This window comes from Cynocephalus volans, chromosome 13, assembly GCF_027409185.1.
Source record: "Cynocephalus volans isolate mCynVol1 chromosome 13, mCynVol1.pri, whole genome shotgun sequence".
NCBI lineage: Eukaryota > Metazoa > Chordata > Mammalia > Dermoptera > Cynocephalidae > Cynocephalus > Cynocephalus volans.
This window is the reverse complement of record NC_084472.1, coordinates 29,677,116-29,704,206: the sequence shown is the minus strand read 5'-3', so window position 1 is coordinate 29,704,206 and position 27,091 is coordinate 29,677,116. Positions and strand designations below refer to the sequence as shown.

The 27,091-nt window shown below is 34.7% G+C and overlaps 1 protein-coding gene across 1 annotated transcript in view; it reads right to left on the bottom strand.

Annotated features, from left to right (window-relative positions):
- The window catches only part of ASXL3 (ASXL transcriptional regulator 3), a 148,898-nt gene extending 122,303 nt beyond the window's left edge, over window positions 1-26,595 (bottom strand). Inside the window, exon 1 of the mRNA XM_063076442.1 lies at window positions 26,519-26,595. Within this exon, the coding sequence (XP_062932512.1) occupies window positions 26,519-26,574 (56 nt within the window). The 5' untranslated portion in view covers window positions 26,575-26,595. The remainder of the gene's footprint in view (window positions 1-26,518) is intronic.
- Window positions 26,596-27,091: the final 496 nt, after the last annotated feature.

Genomic DNA, 27,091 nt, shown 5'->3' with positions numbered 1-27,091 from the left:
AGTCCTGAGTGATGCTCCAAAAAAACTGTTAAATGGGTTTGAGAAATGCAACATGCTGCATTCTCCTCTTGCAAACTCATGAAATACACTAACAATATATGTCTCTGAAAAATCCTGCTTAACTCCATGTTTTCTAGACATATATAATAGAATCCTCCCATCATAATATTTAGCAACATATATTACGCTACACAAAAAAATATACTTAGAGAAATGCTATACTATATTTACATGATTAGAATCACTAGGAAAAAAATACCTAGCTGTCATCACTCTGAGGAATATTTCAATTTATCAGCCAAATCTTAAAAGATTATTTTAAAGGTCTGAAAAATATCTTTTTTTCTGTGAAAAAAAAAAAAATAATGCAATGTCATGATTATTTTTCCCTGGGTAAATTCATAAAATTGAAAAACATATCCAGGAATTCTAAATAGCATCAAAAAAACTTACAAATAGTATCCATATATAACTGAAAATCCTCTATATCTGCCATGTTATATTACCTGACAGATGACACACCTAACATGAAAATCAACTTTCTCATCCCCCCAATGCAAAGCTTCCTCCTGTTTCCCTACTGATCTCATGACTGAAGCATTTCTCATACTATTCCATATATTCTGCCTCCACAAAGCCTCAACAAAGTTTATCTTTAAATTTACATTTTTACTACCTCACATTCTAATTCAAGTAATTTTTACCTCACTCACAAAAGGACAATTCTATAGTCCCTAACAGTTCTCCCAGCCTTCAATATGCTCCAATTCATCCTATACTCTGAAGCCTGACAGTGTTCCTATTTAAAACCAGAAAAATACTACTCAGACTGCTTCCTAGGCCATGCCATTCAATGGCTTTGTTTTTTCTTAATTAGTGGTTTTCACTGCCCACCAAAGGAAGCACAGGCTAATGTTAGGATCCTGTACTGCACTTGGCATCTACCTAGTCTTCATACTCTCTAACTCTCAGACCACTCTCCTATAATCTCATCCAGCTCAGCAAATCACCATGCCTGTAGGGCGTTCCACCACTCTGCTTTGGCTCCTATGAAACCCCATGCTTGGTATCATCTCCCACTCCTACCGTGCTCCATTTTGCCACTCAAAACAAAATTTTTAAAGGGATTTTAACTACCACCTGTATGATGAAGACTGCTGTGAGCCTAGGATATCCCCACCGTCTCTAGAACAATCGCAACACTTTGCATCTCTCTCAAGGTTTCTTTTCTCCAAAAACTGCTTACATCTCTAATTTTTCTGCCCTTAATCCTTCTAACAAATTTGGAAAATCCATAGGGGATAGACATATTTATTTATCTTTGTATCACCTAACAAGCTATCCCAATGTACTCAAAAGGTGTTTGTTGAAATAAATGTAATCGCTGCTATAAAAGCTGTTACAATCATGGATGTGTGAATATAAAGCACCTGCAATAAATATCAGCAATTCCTTTTTAAACTCGTGGCTACAATCATGTCTGTCAAACATTCCACATACCAAACAGGCTGCAGCAGCCATCTTACATTTTCAGGCCCTGCATTTCTTTCTTTTAGGAACTCTCCCTTCCTTAGTACTGTGATTCCAGTGTAGCAATCAATGAAATGGTCCTGATTTCCCCATAAGGAGTTGTCCAGATTAAATTAACTCCCTGATCACAATGACTGATAACTGGTGGAACTTTCAGTATCTTTTGGAGAATTGATAGAGAAATAAAAAAAGAGCATAAATTATTTTCAGCAGGAACATCAGCTGTAAAGATATCTAGATGATATATCTAGATATGATAGATCAGCTGGTACCTATCTGCCTCCACAAGGAAAGAGCCTGCTGAGAATAAAGCTCACCAGAGGAGAGTAGAGCAAAACATGGAAAGAAAAGAGGGAGAAAAATGATATTACTGGAACTCCTGCATCCCCCAGTCATGTTGAAGACCAACCCGTTGAATGTCTAAGTTAAATAAGTCAATAAATCCTTGGCTAATTTTATTTTTGACACACCTGAGTGACTTGTACAAAATGACTTTATCTTTCTATTCTTCAATTTCTTCATCTGTAAAATGATGAGTTTAAAATCAGTATGCTTTAAGGCTCTACTAATCCCTTCCTGGTTAAGGTGTTAAGGGCAGTAGGTAATAGCTTGACTATTACCTTCCTCAAGTGCGTTCCAACAGGGCTGTCCATCTGCATGTTTCCCTCATCCTCAGTGCCCTCTGCTCTCCTCCCTTTCTACTCATTCATCAAGCTTTCTCACCTTCCCTTCCTAAAAACTACCGATCTCCTCTCCGGTACATAACGATCCACTCAGCACCTCTACAGGCATTACAGCCATGCTACTACTGTAGCATTTAGGTACAGGAGGTCTAACACCACATTCCTCCCTGGCAACCAGTTCCTTGCGGACTCTGAGTTTATAAACATCTTTCATGTTCCCCTCATAGGGCCCTGCCAGACTTGCATGCTCAGAAAACATGCAGGGGCTTGTTGATCAGCTAACATTTCACAATTTTCAGACTAGAACAAAATCTGAAGCCTAGCAATTCTAAGTATAGTCTGAGGACATCCAGAAATGGAAATTACGATACACTCAAGTAAGAATATAAATTGATATAACCAATTGAAAAAAACATTTGGCAATATTTAGTGGGGGGAAAAAAACTGCACATGCTCTACAGATCAGCCATTCCACTTTTTGGTACAGACCCTAGAAAACTCATACTTTTGTAAAGAGACAGTATTTGTTATAAGAACAAAAATGATAAAAATAACTGTTCAGTAGGTTATAGCTATAGACACATACATATTAGGTATATACTCATCACAAAAGTATAAAATCCTGAACTACAAAAACACACAGCAGATCTATGACACTAATTGCCTCTCAGGAGAATGAGAAGGAAATCAAAGAAACTTCAGCTTTTTCTATTACACTTTATTTAAAAGAAATCTGAACAACATGTCCACAAGCATTCATTCTAAATGAATATGGGTATTTCACTGTATTTTTAAAATTTTTCAAAACAGAAAAACGCAGCTGATTGTTGCTGATATTGTTTTTTTACCCACAATTTGGATTCTCTCTAATTCTATAAGATTCTCCCCTTGATTCAACTTATATTAATGTTTAAACATTTTTATGCAAGCAAATAAATCAATGAAATGGCATGGAAAATGTAAAATCATTACAACCAGCTAAAAGTAAAAAACCCTCTTAACTCTCCCAATCCCCTCCACTGCCTCAGAAGTAATGACTATTAAAGATCTACCATGCTTTCTTCCAGATTTCTTTGTATTTATGTTCATATATACGCATGCATTCAACTCTATGATTTGGTATTTTTAATTTGTTTTCAACACAAATGAGAAAATTTAATACATAATGATAAGTATGCAGTTTTACTTAACTTGACTAGGAGATTTTCCCACAGAACTTTTTTTTTTTTTTGCTCTTATTATATTCTACAGAATTTAAAATGCTTTAATATTCATATAATGTTCTTAAGCGTCTATAAAATATATATACTGCATTATAATTTAAGCATTTCTTCACTATAGAAAACTTAGTTTGCATCTAATTTTACCCATTAAAATAGTGCTGCAATAATCTTGTATATGCTTTTCCTTACACACGTATAACTATCTCTCTAGAATCAATTTTAAAACATTGACTTTTTAGTTTGAAGGATGCTTTAAAAATTTTGATAGCTATTTCCAAATGACCTTCTAACTAGAGTAACTAGTAAATGATGGGTAGTGTAAATCTCTTTACATTTCTGCCAATCCAATTAAGGGGTGGAGGTGAAGAGGCCATTTCAGGTAGAGGGAGCAACATGAAGGAGGCACAAATGAACAGAACTGAAGGGGGTATGCAAGAGCATGATTAGCTGACATTTCCAGAGCAGCAAGCAGGAGGAAGAGCAGGGTAGAATCAGATTCCAAAAGGAAGGTATGCACCATGTCTTGGTGCATGGCATTTAGTACCACTGTTTAGATGCCACACAAGGAGCTTACACTTCATGCAGGAGACGACAGAGAGCCCCAGAGGATTTTAACCAGGAAGTGCTCTTGTCTCTGCTAGCATGAAGACAGACTTAAACTGACAGACACCTAGAAGAAGACAGAGCAATGAGGGCCTGCAGGGAAGACGGCCAGAGCTTTACCACAGCAATGATGGTAGGGCAGAGGTGTGGAGAGAGAATCAAAAAATAGAATTAACAGATAATACAAAACTTTCCACAAACTTCTTAAAGTGCCCTTATATATGGAAAAACAAAAAGATCAGTAGGACAAAGACACTGATGAGATGTGTGAGCAACAGGGAAAGAGTTAAGGATTGCCTCAGAGACAAGGGGTGAATGGGGATATAGTTAATTAAGATGGGCAATATGGAAACGGTGAGTTTGGAAACAATATGCGCATGTAGTTCCGGACTTACTATTTAAAGGTATGCATCCAAAATTCAGATATATACATGCATCACAGAGTTAATGTTGGGGTTGGAGGTCAACCCTGGGGAACATCAGTATATAGATGGTATTTAGAAGGGTGTCAACTGACAGGCACAGTTAAAGTAAACAAAGGAGAGAAAAATAACTGACGAGCTTATTATATTCCAAACTTCAGAAAATGACATTAGAAAATATTCCTGAAATCAAAGAAAGGAAAAATAATCCTATAAGAATTTCATAATAATATTATACGGTATACTCTAATATCAGGATATGATTATTGTAGAAGCCAGAATAAATCTCTGTATTCATAGGTAGAAATAACCTATGAGTAGGAAGTTATCTAGAGGATCTTGCCAGCAGGATCCCTTCCTTTAAACTTAGTTTTTCTTTTAAAAAGTAGTATAAAAACATTACTAAACACCTGCGAACTGAAGAAAAGATGAGAAAAATCACTCAAAATCCCAACTCCTTAAATCAACCCTGAGACTTCTGTACATTTTCTTCTAGCCTATTTTTCTGTTTTTTTAAGTTATAATAACTTGAATGTTGAAGAACAGTATTTCATTTCTTATTATATCCTTTTCCATACTACCACAAAACCATCATAAATATCATATCAAATGGTTAAAAATATTACATCAACTTGTTTCAAGTCAGTGGTCTTCAACCTGGCTGTCTATTAGAATTTTTAGGGAAATTTTTTAAAATAAAAATTTCAGGTCCAACTCCACAGCTATTAAAATAAAAACCCCTGGATGGGATCCAGGCATCAGTATTTTCTTTAATCTTTTAAAATGATTCTAATGAGCATGTACTGAGAACCACTGATATCACCAGTGAACATTTAAACTACGTTCTTTGTTTATAACTAAAATAGCATTGACGTGAATATCTTAGTGCATATAAGGGTACTTCAACAATTTCATGGAAAAATACAATTGAAAGATAATATGAGTCTTCCCATGAACTATTTGAAGTATCCTTGTATAACCTTTTTCTTATAACCAAGAATACTTCCTTAAGGTAGGTTTACAGAAGTGGCAATATTACTTTACAAAATATAGGTCATTTAATGACCCTTTGCAAATGATGCCAACTGGCTTTTCAATGGGTTGTTTTGGTTTATACTCTCACTAGTAGCATATAATCAGGAAGCCTTATTTGGAGTCAAGGTAAAGTGCATGGACTGAATAATTTCTTATGTAAACTAAAAAACAACCCCCAAGAGTTGCTTTCACTAGCATTTTTATGATTGTTAGTAAGACTGAATGCTTATCCACATATTTCTTTATTCCTTAGTTTTATGCACTGGAGCTCCTCTGTTCGTGTCCTTTGACCATGATGCTCTATGGCCATTAATTTTTCCTTGTTGTTTAAAAAATTTCTTTATATATTAACTCTAGCATATTAACTAAAAATATTTTCTCCATCAGCTGATTGTCACTTAACGATTTGTTTTTCATGAGCAGGCATATAAAATATTACGTATCCAATTACGTCTATCTTTTCCTTTGTGTTTTATTTTATAGATTCTGTGAAATGCTATTTCCCTGTCAAAGGTGGATTTAAACGTTAGACTTAAATTTTTTCCTAATTTGTTTCTAATGGTATGACTTGTCATACATAGATTTTTGATCATGTCTGTATCTTCCACAACATGAAACACAACTAGCACATTCCATGTTCAATAAAAATTTATCACTTATAATGGCTTTCTACAGTTCAGAAAAACAAAAGAGTGGAGTTCCCTTATCCATTACTTCATTTCTGATTCATCCTCCTACCTCTTCTCTGCAAAAGACTCTGATACTACTCATCTGAAATCCCTTGATCAGCAGAATGTCAAAAGAATTCAGCACAGAATTTGCTGGCTATGGAAAAAATTTTACCTCTAAATGTTTGATAAAGGTAATGTCTAAAAATAACTAAACTGACCACTACTGTTAAGATCAGCATTTATACCCCAACACAAATGCCAATTTAATTTAGCTTTTCTCTCTCCTCTCTCCTCCTCCTCTTTCTTTGTCCACTTAAATTCTCAAGGTACTTTTTCACTGGTGGTCTTCTACTTTGATGAGAAAGAAGTGTTACCATATAAAGATATTTAATAAACATAGCTTTCTAAGGGAGAAAAAAAAGCATAGCTTTCTACATAAAATATAACAAGTTTTTGAAATTCAAACATCATAGTTATTTAGGATGGTTTGAAGTATATCAGTAAAATTCAAATAAAATTAAAAAGTGAAAACAAACTTCACTTTACAAAAGCCCTAATTTCAAGGTAAAATCTCTCATGGAAACAATGTATATTGAAAAGGCAGTGCAAATACAAAGACCAATGAATTTTAGCATTCTTCCTTTCTCCAAACTTACTATGTGACACTTGAAGTACACCTTAAGGATCCAGCAATAGGCCTAAAAGAAATTTAATACACCTATTTCTTGTTTTAATTTCACCCGCAGGGAAACATGATTCATGAGAGACGTAAGTTGGGAGCAGGGGTTGCAGAAACCCTTATGTTTGCTACAAGCCAATATTAATACTCTTCCATACAGAGAAAAAAAAAACAGTAAAATAAAGGTCAGGATGAATAAAATCGGTGCAAATGTTTAAAGAGAATAAATAATGTTTCAGGCTAATAGGTTTTGAAAACTATAAAATTATACACACATATTAATAAATTGCAAAAGTGATGCTACTAATAGCTTATATATATGTATTACCTCTGTTTTACAGAAATAAACCTCTTCCTTAGGAAAAAATGCGCATTTTGATGACCCATGAGGAAAAGTGTATCTTTAGACAAAAACAAGATTTCCTGTACATTATTTGACAGCAGTATAAATGTTCCAACCAGGTACACAGAAACTCTCCAGAGAAAAACGCCAATAAAGAAAAGGAAGAACAATATGTAAATGTCACTGGGTGGAAAGAAAGAGAACTGGTGAGCCAGGTAATAGTTCAAGAAAAATTACTTTGAACCTGGGGCCCCATTTAATCAACTAACTAAATGGAAACTGATTAAACAGTTGTGAAAATTATAGAGAACTATGTTTATGTAACAATAGAAGAAATGTTCTTCTGACTACCTTCATTTTTCAGTCTTTCTAAAAACACAACTTGGGATATCACAGCTTCTGGCCGTTTGGCAAACATCTTATTTAAGTAAGCACAACTCCAATTCATTCATTTAACTTGAATTAATATCCCCAAGGTTTTATACTGCCACTTAAAGCTTGCAGGAAATAGTTCCTTGATGCACCTGCCACCTAATTCCATGAAATCAATATTTCACTTAAGCTAAGTCAGGAAATCTTAAGGTGCTGAATTCAGTTATGAATGTTACTTCATGAGCTGCTAGTAGATAAAATATAGCATTGACATTGAAAATCATTATGATTAAAGAGCTTTACCTCTTTTTGTTGGAGGGGAGGTTGTTTTCTAAAGCACTAGTAACACATTAATAACATATCATGTTAGGATAATAGTAGCAGCTTCAATTTATGATGTAGCACCTTTCTATTGCCAAATGTCATTTATAAGCACAGAAACAAAATTTTCTCTGACTATTTCTGAAATAAATCTATTGTGATGGTGGCAGACAGCTACATATAAATATAAAAAGGAAAACAACTAATACGAATCTATACTTCATCCAAAGATGAAAATAATTATTCACTTAAATCCAGACAAGTCCTCATTAAGCAGAAATTCATGTTTTCTACCACATGCACATGTTATATGTGAAAACAGTGGTAAGCTGAGATTCCACAAAGAAAAGTTTTGTAGACACATTTTTTAAAAAAACGCTTTTATAACAGTAAACCCCTGGTAATTGTCTTTAAATGCTGTCTTTCCTGGGACAATTACTAACTACCTGATTGGCTTAAATGCACTGATTCTTACAGTAGTTTCCTAGGATCCAATGTGGAAGTAAGTATCATTAAATAATTTTCAGCACAGAGAATGAACAAATATCAGAACAAATATATAAACCTGTTCAGTCCTTACATGACAAAAATTTGATGATACTAAAATTGTGCTTTTTGTCACTTGGCTTGTCAAACTTAGTTTTAAGAAAACTCTGGAAGTTTTCAAAATAAACATTATGATAGTACATTCCTATGACTCTTATTTCTTCCCTAGTATGCTCATGCCTCCTGCAAGGCATTTTTTCTCCTTTTTCCCCCCTCTGGGGACCCCCACTTCAAGTCTAACGTTTGCCTGTGGCCCACTGTGATGGAAAGACTGAGCTTTGGAAACAGCCAAACACAGGATCCAATACCAGACCTACCACTTATAATTGTGTAAAGTTAGGCAAGATATCTAAACTTCTCTCAGCATCAATTTCCTCATCTATAAAATGGAGAAACAGCATCCACTTCTCAGTGTTACTATGAGGATTAAATAAGCTAAAAAATAGACACTTTTTGGCCCAGTGCCTGACACTGATCAGTTACAGCATAAATGTTAGTTTTCTGCCCTTTTGCCAAAATGACATTCAACAGATAGTTCTAATGATATATACAGACACATACAGCTGTTTCTTCTTTTCAGTTCTTTACCTGTGTTCTACTCTTAGGCCTAATAAACTTCCTCCATGTTCAAAACTCAGCAAATTTTTCATTATTCTAAAGGAGAATAATTGAAATCACATTATAGAAATAAATAACAACCAAGAAGAGGCATCAAATTTCTAAGAAACATGTTCAAAATTGAAGAAACTCTAGCATGCTCCTTATAAAAACTTGAAATGCTTGAGGAGTTTAAGGAGAAGAGGCAATATTTATGCTGCAAAATTCCTTAAAAGTACAACCCAATTTGATTCTTAGTAAAACACAGTCAGAATAATGAAGTGCTTTCAGTAAAGATAAAACAAAACATTCACTGGGAATGTTCAGCCTCAAGAACACTTGTTAATACAGTCAGGCTATTTTGCTTAAATGAGCCCCAAGTGAAAGAACGAAAAAGTAGACTACGACCTCAGCAAGAAAGATCATGGAAACGCAGTCCATGTTCATGGGGAAGAAGGCTCTGGATATATACCAGAAAGGAAAATAAAACATTTCTATCTAAAATTGCAATAGGATTTTCATGTTTAAATAAACATGTGGTCAAAATATGGCCACAGTTTACACAAAGTGTAATTCAGACAGAGATATCAGAAAGCACAGCAGAGCCTCCCGAATATTCACTTTCCAACAAATCGCACTTTCTCAGTGTCCATTCTAGTCTGCACTGTCACACTGACAAAACAGAAATAACGTACGGTGAGCGGCATCCATCTGGAAATCACTCTCATAACTTCTACCCAGTCATTCAAATCTCACTACCTGGCCTTCAGGTGTCCAGTTGTCCTCTCATGCCCACGAAACATGAACAGGGGAATGAGTGACTGCTACTGGGTTCCACACGGGAAGACCCTTAATGTCCATTTTCACCCGTCACTAGCTGGTACCTACCCGGAAGGAATGAACGGAACCACTCCAATGCAATCCCAGCCACTCCTGCTAGTTCAAGCATTCGGTTCAGCATCACCTCATGACCAACACGAAAGCAGCTGAGGCTCTAATATAATCATCATGGAAAGTTGTCCCAAATCCTTCATTCGAGGAAGATCCTTCATACACACCAACGCTGTCTCCAAGCCATGCCGGGGTCTGAAACCAGACTGGAAAATATTATATATGTGTATATATAGTAAAACTCCCATAAACCACTCTTCTACTTTTGTCATATTTATATACAGCTGCTTAACCAATCCTACATATATTGCCTTCTCAAGGTGAAAATATGAACATTCAGGGAAAGATCCTTCCCATAGTAGGAGGTAAACTTAAAGCATCTGAAGACCTGGTGCTGCCTGGTAAGGTAGTTGAGGTGGTCCCAAATGGAACATACTTTGTCCTGAAGGGAAGAGAGAAAACACAATATTGGTTTCCACAGCTAATCTTCTAAACTTGGTGAACAGAATCAAACTATTCTGATAATTTTTTTTAAAAAAGCCTTAGCTTCTTCAGGAAATGGAATAATGATATGGAATAACAATTCCAGTTTAACTCTTGAAGCTCTAGTTGGTATTATCAAACGTGCCCTGCCTCCTCCTGAATCCCAGTGTGTGGACACCACTTTCATAACTCTGACCACCATCACCGTGACTGCATTATCAGACTCTCTACTGATCAAAGAGCTCTAGACTGACTGCACGTGTGTATCATGGAGACAGGGACATGGACCTTAGAATGAATGAATTCTGTCAGAAAAAAATTTAAAAATGATTAATAGAGCCCCAAGAGCTATTATACATTAAAATGCAAAATGAATTCAAACCAACTAAAAAATTTTCAATTTTCCTTCTCACTTCTTAATGCTTTTTAGAAACAAGGTGATAGACATTACATAGAGTATTCAAAGTGTAACCAAAGAATTCATATTTTCTTAAGTCCTTTATTATAAGATTGAAAACTATAACCTTTTTGCTTGCCTGTTTTACCTAAACAAATACTGACAACTAAAACTTTCAATCCCACCATAAAATGTTACCAAGTTCCTCTATTTCCAGAATGTGTCTAAAATAAAATTAAATGGGTTAAATCACTGTAGCATTATTTTCTATGTTCTTACCCTAAATTACTTTTGTATCAAGAAAACAGCTATCATCGTAGCTGTAAAACAGCCCATCATTTATAATTCCATTTAAAGTTAATAGAAATCTGTCTTCTCACATTCATTTCACTTGCTCTACTGGCCAGCCCCATTCCATCTTTCTCAGTTACATTCAGTCTATACTAAAGTAAAAGAGCTTGGAAATGTCTTTCTGGTGTACTGCCTCCCCTGCCCACATGGTACATACTTTGTTTCCCAAGTCTATTCTGTTGATGTCAAATTACAGAAAACTTTTAGACAGATTTGAACCTGAGATTTATATCAAACATGATACTCCTTATGTTTTTCTGGACACTCTACTAACTTCACTACCTCTCATAAAAAAAAATGGCATGTCTCTCACTAAGAATAATGCAAAGAATGAATGACTCACTTAGGCAAAAAACTCAGAAAATATTTTGAAAAGAATAGTTCACTTGCTTGTTCAGTTCAAACTTCCAGTGCACTTGGTGCTCAGCATTATATAAGTGCTCTTCCCCCTAAAATTTTAAGTTCTTATGTTTGACATATTGACACTTAGTAGCATAACCAGAGGTTTTGACCTTAGTACAGTAAGTATAAGAATCTGCTCAAACCAACCCTTCCTGACTAAAGATGTCTATAAATACAGTTGACCCTTGAACAATATGGGTGTTAGGGGTGCCACCTCCCACCCACCTCCCGCCGTGCAGTAGAAATGCACGTATAACTTTTGACTGCCCAAGCCGCGCTTCACGCTCTGAGTCTTGCACACACAGGGGGTTAGGGAGGGGACACCATTACTTAAGTTGCAGTTACATAACTACTAACAGCCAACTAATAGCTTACAGTTAGACAGGCTACTTAACTGTTTAGTTAGGTATGTCATGTATTCATATATTCAGTGACATACCTAACCAAGAATTTTCCAATATACTTACTGAAAAAAATCTACATGCAAGCGGACCTACACAGTTCAAACTCATGTTGCTCAGGGTTTGCTGTAACATACATCTGGTCAAATACACATATGCTGTGATGCCCACTGTGATCTAGGATATGCAAACATGAGTAAGGCATGTCACTAGTTACCTTGAAATTAATTCAGAGTTTAGTTGGGAGAAAGACATGTAACAAAACAACTATGATAATGATACACTAAAAGTGTCTCACGGAACACAAATGGAGGAACCAAGTTTCTGCATGAGTACTGTGGGGAAATTTTCCAGGGGAGGTGACAATCTTAAAGAATAAATAAGTATTAAGATTGCACTGATGGTGATGGTAATAACCAACAGAGGCTAAGGCATTAGTTATATGCAATTCATAAGTATCTTGGAAATCAGATCACTATGCTCACAACTAAATATATTCTATGTGATATTTAGTTTAATAGGCAGCAAAACTATTTCAGCATAATGGAAAACTCCAAGCAATATTAAACCGTGAGAATCTCAATGACAGAAGCACACAGATAATGACATAGATTTCCTGAAGAATTAATTATTTCCTACAAACATAAATGTAGATCTCCTAAGATACAGCAAAGTGGCTTTGTTCACCAAAGTCTATTTTCCAAAATTTCATTTTGTGTATTCAAAGCTTCATAATAGAATTTCAAACAAAATTTGGATGATGGTACAAATACATAGGACCCCAAGACACACCTTTTCCCCAAAAAACATGCCAATTCGATCATTAACAGGAGTTATGTCAGGAGATTACTTAACACATATAAGTTTAGAGGATGGGAAAGCAGAGAAAAATCCTACATCAGTATCATATATTCAAAAGGCTGACTCTGAAGCGGCCTAAGCATGAGCGCTAGCTAGAGAAATACATTCTCTGAGTTCAAGGTAAGGTCCCTACCCCAACAAAAAAAATCTCATTTAATGAAGAATAATTTACCTATTGGTATATTATACATCAGGAAAATCCTTGATCCTAGAGTCCCAACATTAGTCATTGGCATATGTCATATTTAAAATAACTCAGGCTGCACTTCATCAAGTCACAGTAGCTTTAAATCTTGCCATGGAATCTAACTTAAAAACACTAACTAGAATCCCTTTTCTAAGTTCTGATGAAATTTTAGATGGTAAATAAGTATTTTGGCACCAGTGTGCCAAAATACTTCTGTAACATACAAACTGGACTTCATTCAATTTTGATTAACTTCTCCAAATTTCTAACAAAGCAGCAAACAGTGAAATCTCATAAATCAAATACCTTACAATTGACAGCATAGTTTCTAAGTTTTTAAAAAATTACTTTATAACAGCCATATGATGCAAATAAACAGTTACAATTTCTTCCTATTTTACTGGAAAGACATAAAACGACTGAGAGACTTATCCAGGATAACACATTATGTTAAAAGCAGAAATAAAGCTAAGCATGTGAATTTCCGTTCACTCAATCAGAAAATATCATGAGTCTATTATATGAAGGGCACCATGGGGAAGAGAAGGATCAATGAGACATGAACTCTACCATTAAGGAAATTAAAGTCCTATTACAACAAGAGAAAATTTGAGAATTTATTAGATACTTCAAGAAAGGAACACACATATTACGTTATAATGGGATGGCAAGGATAAAATGATGACTTGAAGCCAAAGGAGTTAAAGAATTCTTCACGGAGGAGGTGGTATATGACATTTGAATCAGGCCTCGAGTGTGAGGGTGGAAGGCAAGAAACTGCAAAGGCCATTACAGGCTAGCAGAGTCAGAGAGACTTGAAAACATATGGAATGTTTGCATAAAGAATATAGGTTTTCTCAATGTAAAATATGATAATACATAATTAACATAAATCAAGCCCAAGCATGAGATTTAAGGAAAAAATAGATATGGCAAAGACTGTCAGTTGTTCCTCAATAAGGACCCTTCCCTGTAGTAAAGACCCTCCTTAACTTTTCATCAGGGAACAGGCAACTGTGTGTCTGGCCAGTGAGACATGAGGAGAATTGATGCACTAAACTTCCAGACCATGTCTTCAAAGGTACTATGTGTGTCCCTTCTTCCAGCTTCAAGCCTTCTCAGGCCATTGGGATGAGAACAAAATCCAAGAGACGGCAAAAGCAGCAAGACAGAAGGACCTGACGCCCTGGCTATCCTGGTACAGCAAAGCTATCTCATCAAGCCTGGGACTCCCTTTACGAGAAATAAACTTCTATTTCATTAAGCCACTTATTTGGGGACTCCATGACACCTATACAAATTTATACACTAGTTTATAGTGCTGCAAATTGCTATCAAAAATAATTTCTTGGGTCTCCATTCTCAAAACCTAAGATAAACAATCTGAAAATATTTAAATTAATTGCAAAGGGGTCAATGGAATCAAAAACATATAGCTGTAAATGGCTTTCAAATCTATTCTATTTATTATTCTATTTATCCATCTATCTCTATCTATCTATCTATCTATTTATTTATTTATGGCAGATGGCTGGTGTGGGGATCTGAAACCTTGACCTTGGTTTTATAACAAATCTATTTTTAACTTTTAATCTATATAAAATCCTACACGATGAAAAGGACAGAGATCAATGTTATCATTTTATAAGAGAAAATAGGATAACATACAATGAATTACAGAAAGTATTTGATAACTCTATCTATATTGGATTTAACCTCAATTCATCAGTAAAATATTCATTACACATATTCCATACTGCACAGATATACCAAAGATCCACTCATAAAGAAAAGTCAAATGAGTTATTAATGCCAGAAAAAAGAATCTGTAAATGAAAACTTGACTTTTGCTGTAGGTTCACATTAGTTGACAATGCTTTCATTTGCCCATCAATTTTACTGTGATTACATTTAAATACTTAATTGTAAGTATTTTGCTATTCATTTTATTTTCTACACAGAACAGAGGAAAATTCAATAAATAAACATAAAAATATTATCAAAATGTGAATGAAGAAAGAGAGTGGGCTGCAAGACCACTGTGAAAACCCAAAAAGAAGAGAAGGGTGGGTGATGGAGGACCCCTGTGATTCAAGCTATCTACAGGCAAATCTATCAGCCCTCACCTCACATATTTTATCCTCCTATTATATACATTCCAAAGAATAACTGGAATAAGAATATTCAAGAAAATTATCTGTTGCTATGAAGTTCTCATTGGCTCACTATACATTACTGAGCTCAGTGGCTCTCCACATGAGCCTACAGCAAGAATGTACGGCAGCCACAGCCCCTTTCTTCACATAGTCCTCCTTTGGGCAAGGTCTTGATGGCAACAAGGAGCCAATAACCAGAATCGGAATTTTAGATCACTATTTGAAGTATAAATTATAATACAATCTCTCTTGCATCCCTAACTTTTGCCAACGGTTTTACAAATATGCATTACTGGAGGCAAATAAAATCAGGTAATAGAGGCTGACTGGATCAGTGAGAAACTATCACTTCAGGAAAAACAACTGAAAGACACATCCCTTCCAATAGTACCTTAGAAGAGAACACATTATTTTTAATATGGTCTGGCCTTCATTTACTGCTAAGTTTTTGTGTATTCTCAAATTCCAAAATGAACAGTTTCTTCTAAGTTTAAAAATGAGTCAAGCATTTACTAGTTCTTTGATTGTGGACAACTCACTTACCTTTTCTAAGATTTACTTATATAACTGTAAAGCAAAAGTTTAAGACTATATAATCTGCAAAGTCCTTACTGGAATGAAAACTTTGCAATTTTGAGTTAAGGTTCATTCACATTTTAGTTTTGCATCCAAATATAGATACCACTCTGAATAATCTGTTTTTGAAAGGAAGCTTACTCTCAGATCAATTTTCAAAAGCACAGTTTAAAGTTGAGATAATAACGACCACAGTAAATGGCCCCATGTGGAAACTAGTCCTGAACTTCTCTTTACCAAAGGACATAATTTCTCAGCTATTAAAAATTATTTAGCTCTCTACACTCTTACCACAGAGGCAGACTTTTAACAAAGGCTAGAAATTGCTTGGGAAACTAGATGGTTGGAAGTTGGGTAAGGGAAAGACTGGACTTAAAATTTTAGATAATTATCTGCTCCATGTTACTCAAAATGATTCAGGGATTATTTTACAATTCCTTAGCACTTTCTTATGAAAAAAAGGAGAGGAGACTACCACTGTACCTACTATAAAATTTTGAAAATTAGAAGTTATAATTGGGTGACTTTTTTGGTAATATAATAAAGGAATGGTGTCTAATAAATTAAATAAATTCTGATCTTAAAAATCAAATTATAATTTCCAATATTAAGGTTGGTATATAAAAAGTGATCAACTTGTACAGCCGCAAAAAATAAATAAATAAATAAATACATAAATAAATACATAAATAAGTGAGTAGTAAAAACTGTTTTTGGTAATTCCTAATAGTTCCTGTGTTCCTGATTCTGACTCAGCACTTCCCTTTTTGCGGTTGGGCTGGGGGTGGGGGGATTCCAAAGTGAGCCATGATAATCCTAACACATTAAGAATTTAAGATTTGAGCCATTCTTTAAACAACATCACAAGCAATAACCTGCTCCAGCAAATTTTAATGAATGTCATTTTTCTATTTCTAGCAACCAGGAGGTCACTTTTAATGAACACAAATTAAGCAACAAATTGAATCATAATCATTATACAAACTTTTGCATTTAATGCAGACATGCTAGAAAATTAAGTCATGAATTCAGGCTAGCCACAGTGGCCTACAGGAGAACATGCTCTGATTGGCAATATTGCTTATGTCTTTCATAAAAATAAAAAATAAAAATAGAAAGGTAAATAGTGGTGTTTTTATACCTTCCAGTGGGCATACAACAAATGGAGGATGGATGGACAGGTGGTCATGATACAGATTACAAATGACAGTAAATTATCTCTGATTATTCTCTGCTTAAAAAAATTTCCTAAAGGATGCAGTGACACTGCTTCTGAAACTACACTCACTTATTCATTTGGGCCTCTTTTCCTTTCTCTAGACACATCACTTAAAAGAAAAACAATGTTAACAACTCAGCCTCCCTATACCTCACCTAAACAAGCTCTAGAAAATTCCATCTACATTCATTCAATTGTTTCCACAAGTATAGAAACTGCCACTTTCTAAAATTGCCTTTTGCATCAGCTACATTTTGTCAGCAATTATGTTTTGACTGATCACAGATAGCAAATTCAAGAAACAATAATTTCAATCTATAAATCCAAAATTAACAATAAAATAGTGGTAGTCCTATGAAGTCCTTAGATTTCCTATTACCCACGTTATGTTTCCTGCCTTCACAGAATTATCTTCTAAAAAATTAAGAAGTTACATTTAAAATATGGCTTGCTTTTGTCCATAAGCCCAAATCTTTACTTCAAAGCATTCTCCCCATGTTGGATGAGCATAACAGTTAAAGTTTGTCTGAGGTTTTGCATCCTCCAAATCTAAGTGGGTTATGGAAATGTTTTCTTCACCCTTCAATCTTATTTACAACTAAAACAGGCTATAAACTGAGTTTCAACACACCTATCTACAAGCCAGACTTAAACATGGTAATACATATAAGGCATCAACAATCAGCCAGAAAAGCTACTAAAGGCGATGGGAGAGTATTTACTTAAAAGAATCTTATAGTCAATACTCTTAAAAACAAAAATTTCATTAGACTCAGGATACAAGTGTTTAAAAAGGTTAAGAGTGACTGGCTCTAAGTCAGACATCAAGTTTCATGTTTATCACTTGCTAGCTGGATGAACTTTTCCAAGTTATTTAACCTCATCTGCCTCTGTTTCTTTATCTGCAAAATAGGAAATATTATAATATCTACCCACTTCAAAGCTTTCTTAAAACATAATATAAAGGATCTATAAATGTTAGGTAATATTCTTATCATCACACCCCTACTTATTAATTTGCTTAACATACTAAATGAAATGGTATGTCAGCACTATGCCAAAAAAAATAATGGATACAAAGATGTGAGTTCCTTACTTTAATGAGTTTATATTTGTGATGGAAATAAAACACTTATTAACATGTTGGAATATGGTATATTTATAAACAACTTAAGAAATAATTTAGAAATTCCCAAGTTTAAAAATGAGAAACAAACAAACAAAAAACAACATTATACACTAGGTTTAAGACATGCTCCACAGAGGTTAAAAGACCTACTTAAATAACAGAGAATGGTCTGGAACCATACTATTAAATTCTCAAAAGCAGACACCACATTTTATTGATCTACTAACCCCATCAACTTCTTCAAGTTTGAAGAGCATAGCATGTGCTTAATAAATGCTAATAGAATAAATACATGCCATTAAACTTCCACAAATATCCCAGGATTTTACAGAGTAAACATTGAGTAGGCACTTAGTAGGTATTTAATTAACTTCACGTAATGATGCCTATATCTACACAACCTTATTTTAACTTCTCTGATATCCTCTAATTTCTCTGATATCCCTCTAATTTGGCTTCTAAGCACCCTGCACATATACACCTGAATACTAAGAACCTGCCCTAACAGACCAAAGAGAGATGGAAGAAGTATACAAATCCTGCACCACACCTACCACAGGCCTTAGGTCATTAAAAAAATTAAAAGTCTTTTAGTTTTCCTAAAAGAACTAAGATTTATTCTTAGGAATCATGCACTATAGATGCTAGAAAACCTGGTTCAACAAAATATCATAATTTTTATTCCTTCTGAAATCAACTGTAGAAAGAAGTCCTCATATGACATATGCTGATATGTGAGCATAGCAACTGTTTTGCATTTGAATTATGTTGTCAAGTTCAAAACAATGAAGCAAAACTAAAATTATTTAGACATGTGGCAATTAAGAGTACAAGCAATGAAATAACAGATGAAGAGAAAAGCACCACTTAGAAAAAAATTAAATAAAATTGCCCCAGTTAAATGCCTATTCCTCACCACAGATTTTCACCTGCATGGGATACTTAGAAAGACTCACAATGCAATTTTATATCCATTTCTGTTTCTATTTCTGCACTGAAATATTTATAGAGTGCTCAGTGTTTCTGGAGTAAATTATACCTAAATCTCGATAAAGCTGAAATCACTTAAATTACCCTTTTTGTTCAATTATTTGGAAGAATGGAGAAAGAAAGCTTGAGAGAATAAAAAAAATGTATTAAGAAATGGCTGTTTCATAGCTATTAGTGCATAGCTTAGTGGGTACTGATGCCTAGAGGGTTATATGCAGTCACCATATCTATTTTTACCAAAGGCTTCAGATAAAATCCAAATCAACTTATGTTATGTAAATATACACATATTTAAACATGAAACTTCTTAAGCCAAGTATTTTAAATGTTAGGAATAACATATGAAAACACATATCAGCAGTTTGCAAAAACGGAAGCTTAGTACTGTGTTAAGCATATTGTTATTAATAGCTTTCAAAATGAATGAGATACTCATAATTCTAGAAATATTCTTACGATATGCCAGGAATTCTGGAAATGTTCCAAATTCTGAATCACTATTATGGACTAAATGTTTGTGTCTCCCTCCACCCCCAAATTCTTAAGTTGAAGTCTTAACCCTCAGTGTGGCTATATTTGAAGACAGGACCTCTGAGGAAGTGACTAAGGTTAAATGGTCACAAGGGAGGGACCCTGATCCCATACGATTAGTATACTTATAAGAAGAGACACCAGAGAAACTGCCACCTCTCTGTGCACGCACACCAAGGAAAGGCTATAAAAGGACATACCAAATGACTTCTGGCTATGAGCAGCAAGAGAGCCCTACCAGAAACTGACCCTGCCAGACCTTGATCTGGGACTTCCAGTCTCCAGAACTGTAAGAAAATAAATTTCTGTTGTTTAAGCCACTCAGTCTATGGTATTTTGTTATGGCAGCCTGAGCATACTAAGACAATCACTATTAATTTGATTTTGACCTGGGAGCCAGGAAGAGTCCTGTTCCAAATTCACTACATTACTGTTAGGCATTCTGTCTGAAAAGTACTTCCTCTCCATTTAACAATCTCATCTTATATCAACGCTGTGATAACTACCAGAAGCGCATGTGCGTGTGTGCACACGCACACACAAATCACAGTTCATAAAAGCTTACTTGTAGGGCTCTATATTACTTTTCAAATCATGAAAAACATAAAAGGAGAAATTTCACAATGAAAAGCAAATAGTCAACTGTGGCTGCACTATCAGATGCTTGACTCTATAAAGGCTTTAAAGCTGCCCGAGTCTGGGTTGATTAGGGCTGTTCTGAGGAGCTGGAACCTGATCTTGCAGGGTAAAATTTCACATAATTATTTTTTTAACTCAGAAAACGCTTCCACAGTAACTTATAATCTTATCATCCTCCTCAAGAATTATTTCAATTATTTTGTCACTACAAAACAAAGTAATTTTAAGTTTTAAAAAAAGCTCAATTTCTGACAGGTTACAAGATTATTTTTTAAATATTAGTAATATTTATGTACAAACTAAGACTTCTTAATCAATGTTAGACCATTTAATTTAAAACTAATTAATTATGTACAGAAAACATACAATGCCAACAAACATTATAAGTGACATATTTTGGGAGAAAACAAATGCATATAAAAATGACCAGATTATAAATTAATATTTTCATCTAGATGTCTAGTATAACATATGCTTTCATCATTCATATCCTAAGTCCTATATGATCAGAATATCATGGATTTATCCAGATACCACATAACTAGAAAATAAATACCACATCCGGTTTCATCTAATTATCACCAAACATACAACTTATAGCAGCTTTTAATTCATAACTTACTACATATGATGTGTTCTCTGGAATATTATGAATTTTAGTTAAGAAATGCTATTATAAATGACAGTGGTTGTTTGAGGGAAAAAACGGATTTAAAGCGAGAGAGACTGGGAGTAAGATGGACAGATAAGAAGATAGTGCAATAGCCCAGGTAAGAAATGATAAGTGCTTGAAGAATGGCAAAAAGGGGGATACAGAGAAAGAAAGATGTACTTAGAAAGTAAAAGGAACACTACCAAGAATCACCTGGCCATGAGGGTATGGCAGATGAGAGTTAAGAATAACTGACCGATTTCTAATCTGAGTAACGATGACAAGTAGAATTTTACATCCACTACTAAGAGCTAGATTATCCTAGAGGCTTGCTATACACACAGACAAATACATAAACATATGCAAATTGCCCTGTGTTTCTGTTTAATAACACCATTGTCCCATACATCCTTCTCTAAGTAGCTGACTGTGCACATCATTTACACAATGAGAATTAGATGTTAACAAATGGCCGGGACGACACTGTGCATTAACACTGTAATTCTAAAATGCCCCAACACAAACAAACTAGACCACCATTTCAGTATGAAAGGAAGAAAGCCAACATGGAGTCTGGAGATAAGAATTGATTTTGCCATAGAAATTATTTGTGTTTCCTTCTTATCTCTAGACAAAACATTTCAGCAGTGAAAAAGAGTCATCGCCTATAGCACTAATTAGCAATGTAAATCTCACCAAGAGTAATGCCAAGTAATTTTATTGTTTGTCACTATACATGGTAATAGAATTTCTGACATTTTATCCTTAAAAAAAATTCAACATCTTTAATAAACAACAGTACAAAGTAAAGATCCTAATTTGAGCACATCATAACAGATTGCAAACATGAAAACATAAAAAGCCTTTAAAAAGGAGGTATAAACAAATTTATTCTAAGAATTATAAACAGAAGTAAAAAATTTTCATTGATACTAGAATAATTACAAAATCTTGGGTTGTCAAGTGCTCGTTCCACATTACAAAATCTAAATATGTCTATATTTTGAATAACACTAAACATAATAGAGATTGTTTAAAAACTTTTTAAATGTCCTTACTGGGACATGTAATTGTAGGTTGCTGCTCTGCAAATATATTTACCTATTATCAAGTAATATAAAAATTACATCGCGGTTCTTGCTACATTAATGACAGGTATCTTGTAACAATAATGCTCAGCACATAAAAAAAATTAGCCCTGAGTAATGAACGGTTGTTTTGTTCTTGCTAGGCAAGCAATGCAAGCCTCACTCTGTGACCTTGTGGCTTCTGGATATGTCACTGAAGCAGAGCACACACTTCTTTGGAAGTATCACTTTAAAAATTACATGAGACATGGCAAAGAAAAACGTATCCTCAGGCATCAAAAACCTCTCAGTCCTCTTTGTAAAGGAATGATAATGTCTGAATAAGCAAATCAAAAACAGAAGAGCAGAACTGGCCCCCAAAATCATCCAAAGCAACAGAGTAACTAGAGTTACTCCTCTTTTTCTCCATAAATATTTTAACTTACTCTAGACAAGAACATATTCTACGGCAGCACCCTAACTCCCTGAGGAAGTGGGAATGTTTAGCTAAGTAGTCCAAACAGGAATATCAAATATCCATCCACAAAAGCAGCAGACTGGAATATGCACATTTTAATCCCCTCTATACAAGCAACATGGCTATTTGATTGATTTTATAAGTGTCTGATCATCTAAAAAGCATTCCAAACAACTATGACTGATCAATGGCTGACAACCAATAAACACAAAGAAGCAGAAGCCTGAAAATACTCAGAATTGGTAAAGCAAGTGCACAGATGGACCGGGGTAAAATTATACTGATAAACTCTTTTATCCTATTCTATAGAGGGGAGGTAAAACTTACCAAATGTACTCTTATTAAAAAGAAAACCAGCTCTAGAAAAATCATGCTATGATCGTATTATTAATTTTTTCCAACAAAAACCACATGTCCTCTGACATATATCTTTTTTAAAACCGCATGGAAAGTATTTATTTCATTCTGGCTTTTCCAAGTAGAATTTAATCATACTCTAGACATTTTCCCAATAACATGCAGATAATACACAGAAAATGATGTAAAAAGTTGTCCTCTTTTTATCATGTCTACATGAAAAGTATGTAATTTAAAGTGTCACTTGACAAGAGGAAAAGATAGTATAAAATGCCAAGAAATTCATCTCAGTCAAACAAAGTAACAATATCACATATACTGAATACATTCAAATTCCCACATTAGCTTTGCCAAAATTACTGGTGTAGTTTTTTTGTTGTTGTTGTTGTTTTGTAAGTTACAAGTTCAAACCAGTGGCTCTTACACTGTTTGAAAACAAGCAACGGCACAATAACTTTACTTGTTCACAGATAATCTGCTGAAGACTATCAGTATGCATATATCTAATGGGGTTCCCACAAAATTGTTAGGTTCCTTTTGATTAAAAAAAAAGAACAAGAAGAAACAACTATTGAATAGGATGAAAAATACAACACGTAATGTTAAAAAGAAGCTTCCAACTCTGAATACAAGCCAAAGTCATCACTAAGTAACAGCAAATTAACATCCTGAGAAACAAGATTATTGACTCAACAACTATTTATTATCTGTTAAGTGCCAAGAGTGCTAGGTTCCCTGCCTTTAAAGAGCTCACAGACAGGCAGGGAAGACGTACAAGGACAAAATCACAACACAGTGAAGTAAATGCTACAACAGCCTGGCACACAGAAAATGAAGGACCCCATAGTACTTGAAACAAATGGTTTTAAGTCCAGATTGCAATGTTGATAGATAAAGGCCCTATCTTCTCTTTTCTAGAAATGCTAGGTACAGTGGCGGGCTGTTTGGGGTAGGCTCATTAACATGACATCCCTTCCATAGAGGAGACCACCAGAGGGCTATGGGCACACCAGTAACTTCACAAACACTTCTCTGTATTTAATCAGGCATATCACCAACCTGCATTTCTTGAAAAACACATCATTAATAAATACCTAGAAACTAATCAGCTATGTTTGACCTTATGATGGTGGAATTTCTAAGCTTTACTTAAGAAAAATACATATAGTTACATTTGTTCAACTACCTTTAATATTTGGAAAACACTGAAGAACTTGGAAAGTAGCAAAACAGTACATTAAGCAGGCAAAATAAAGGCCAGTAACTGTTCCCTAAAACAACATACATCACATGGAAGGCAGTCCCAAACAAACTGAAAATCTATATATGCTTATTTTAGAGGTGATTCCCTGTAAGCCAACTAGAACTAGAAAACAAGGGAATAGTGAGCAGAGTAACAGGTCACAATTGACAGAAGGGAGGAGATTTAAAGGAAGAAAGTAAAAAGAAATGAGAACACAAAATGCATAGTCTGAGGTCATTCAGTAAAAGAACTGTGGTCTCTTTCTTCACCTCCTCTCTTTCCTATTCAACCTGGGAACTACTTGTAGGTACTTTCAATAATACTATACTGGTTCATCAGTATTTGTAACAAGGGACATTTTTTTCCTTACAGGAGGACATGATAATGGTGGGGGGAGGGCCGGGGCGGGGGGGGGGTGCATTTAAATGAACAGGAGATTATGTTTCCTATTTCAATGTTCTTTAACTACTCTTTAAAGAAGTTGTTTTGTTTGGGGATTTTCCTTTGCTTGTTTTTGCTAACTATATATGCATAAATTCTTTTAATAAACCATCCCGGGAGAACCAACATTTTTAAAAATATGAAATAATGCTGTTATCATAATAAGTATAATTAAAATCCTGTTGAGAGCTTTGGTACATGAATTTTACATCTCAAGGAATACAACAATTGATAGCAGCACAGTCATTCCTGTGGAGGAGAATACCTTAATGAACAAATTTCCAACATTCAAAACTTCTCAAATTTCCACTTGTAGGAGATGCTTTTGAGATCTGTGTTGGCAGATTCCTCTGGCACGAAAGCCCACATTTGACAGAAGTTGATAACCTTAGATTTTTACCCTCCACCCTTTTCTTTCAGGTGTGGTAGAAACATTTTCAGTGCTTTCTAAATAGCATAAATATTTTCAGGTTTATTGACAGCCAGCAAGGAGAAAATTAATTTCCAATTTTTCCCATTTTGTTCCCTAACTCCTCACACTGACATCTGGCTCAGAATAGGATCTCCTTTCACAGAGCTGTCAGAAGCTAATCTCCCCACTGTGGCCTCCACTGCATGGGGGAGCAATTATTGCAAACACAGCACAGTTTCAGGATCTTGGGCTATTTCTTCAGAGCAGGTGGGAAAAGGTCTCCAAAACAGAAATAAAAACATTTGCACATGGGTGTTCTATACCCCACTAAACTGTGACGTCAGTGGATCTAACTTGCAAAAGATACCTGTTAAACAGCTACCAACTGATGTTAAACATGCTTTGAAGTTGTAGGACTTATATATGAAACCTATTTTTTAGATAAAGTCAGTTTCAGGAGTATATACATTTCTCTCAGCAGTTCTATCTTGCCACCAATCAATCATTCAAAAGGTAGCTCCGTTGGTTTGATTTTTCACCAGGTTGTAACCACTGTGTGCTCAATGGCTTGCAGACAGACAACTCATGCACAAAAATAACCATGCTGAGTATATACACATATAACATCATAGCTATTTTATGCTGTAACAAATATCTTTTTTTTCTCCTTTAGTAATATCATCAATATGGCCCTACCCCGCTGGCTAAAGTAAAAACTCTAAAATTAATACATAAATAATGGATCATCATGGATAAACAAAATGTGGTCTATCCATACAATAAAATGTTATCTGGCAATAAATGGAATGAAATCCTGATCTATGTTACAATATGGATGAACCTTAAAAACATGCCAAGTGAACGAGGACAGTGACAGAAGGCTAAATATTGTATGACTCCATTTGCATGACATGTTCAGAACAGCAAATCTAGAGAGACAGAAAGTAGATTAGTAGTTGCCAGAGGCAGGGGTAGTGGATAATGGGGAGTGACTGTTAATGGGTACAGGGTTGCATTTTAGGGTGACAAATTTGAAGTTAGATGGTGGTAATGATTGCACTATTTTGTGATTATATACCACTGAATTATACATTTTAAAAGGGTAAATTTTATAGTATGTAAATCCTATCTCAGTGAAGCTGTCGTTAAAAAAAAGGGGGGGATCAATAGCTGAGAACAAGTAGAGTTCTTAAATAAAAGAAGACTAAATATTTACATTTGCTAAATATTTACATTTACTAGTACTTTGAATTTTATCTGGGTGAGCTCATCTTTATATCCTGGGATCTATTATTAAGACTGTAAAAGTATTTATCCGTTACTACTGACTTTCAGAAACACGATCTCCTCTTATAAGGAATAATTCCACTGAGGGGTTAAGTCACACAGTGATGGTCTTTGTTAACTAAGTGCATTCTATATCAATCCATCTAATATGATTTATTAAGTGAACAGGCCGCTTTAAGTAAATCTTAGGTCATCCAAATATTTGGATTGCAGTCACAAAAAATTTGTAGGTAGTTACTTAACTCACAGTAAACTACAGTATCAAAATCTAGACACATCTATTGCAACTAGTGACAATTATTAATCAATGAAAACAGAAAGCGTTTTAAATATAAATACTGACCTTGTTTCTTTTAACCCTTCTTTCTGAATGACTTCCAATATCTGCTTTGCTGTCATTGGTGAGTTGGGATGTTTTTCTAGTGCCTAAAAAATAAAAATAAACATAAGATTCCTAGATTATTGCATGGAAACATACAAAATGAAAACGTGTGAATCATGCAATCTTCACTTAAAGTCTTAGAAGGGACGGGGCTTTTATGTCAATGTAAGATCCCATCATACAGCTCAGGTGTACAAAAGAAGAATGTGATTTTTTGCTGGACATTTAAATTGGCAATTTCTGCAACATATAAGGGTCATTCTTCAAAAAATGTCACAAAGGCATACACACCAAAAAAGAACTGCAAAACCTAGAGACCAAGTTAATAAATGTATATAATTTCCTTTATTTAAAAAGTTAGCAATATTTTTTGGTTAAAGACTTGTTTTCAGGCTGCTAAAAAGTTTCCTAAGTTTCCAGGACATTGGAAACATGGAGCCTGAATACTACCAATAACAGAGAATGGAGTGCCGGTCAGAAACAACCTCACTGGATTCATATTTTGATCAACCTCTTTTCTATTAAAAAAGAAAA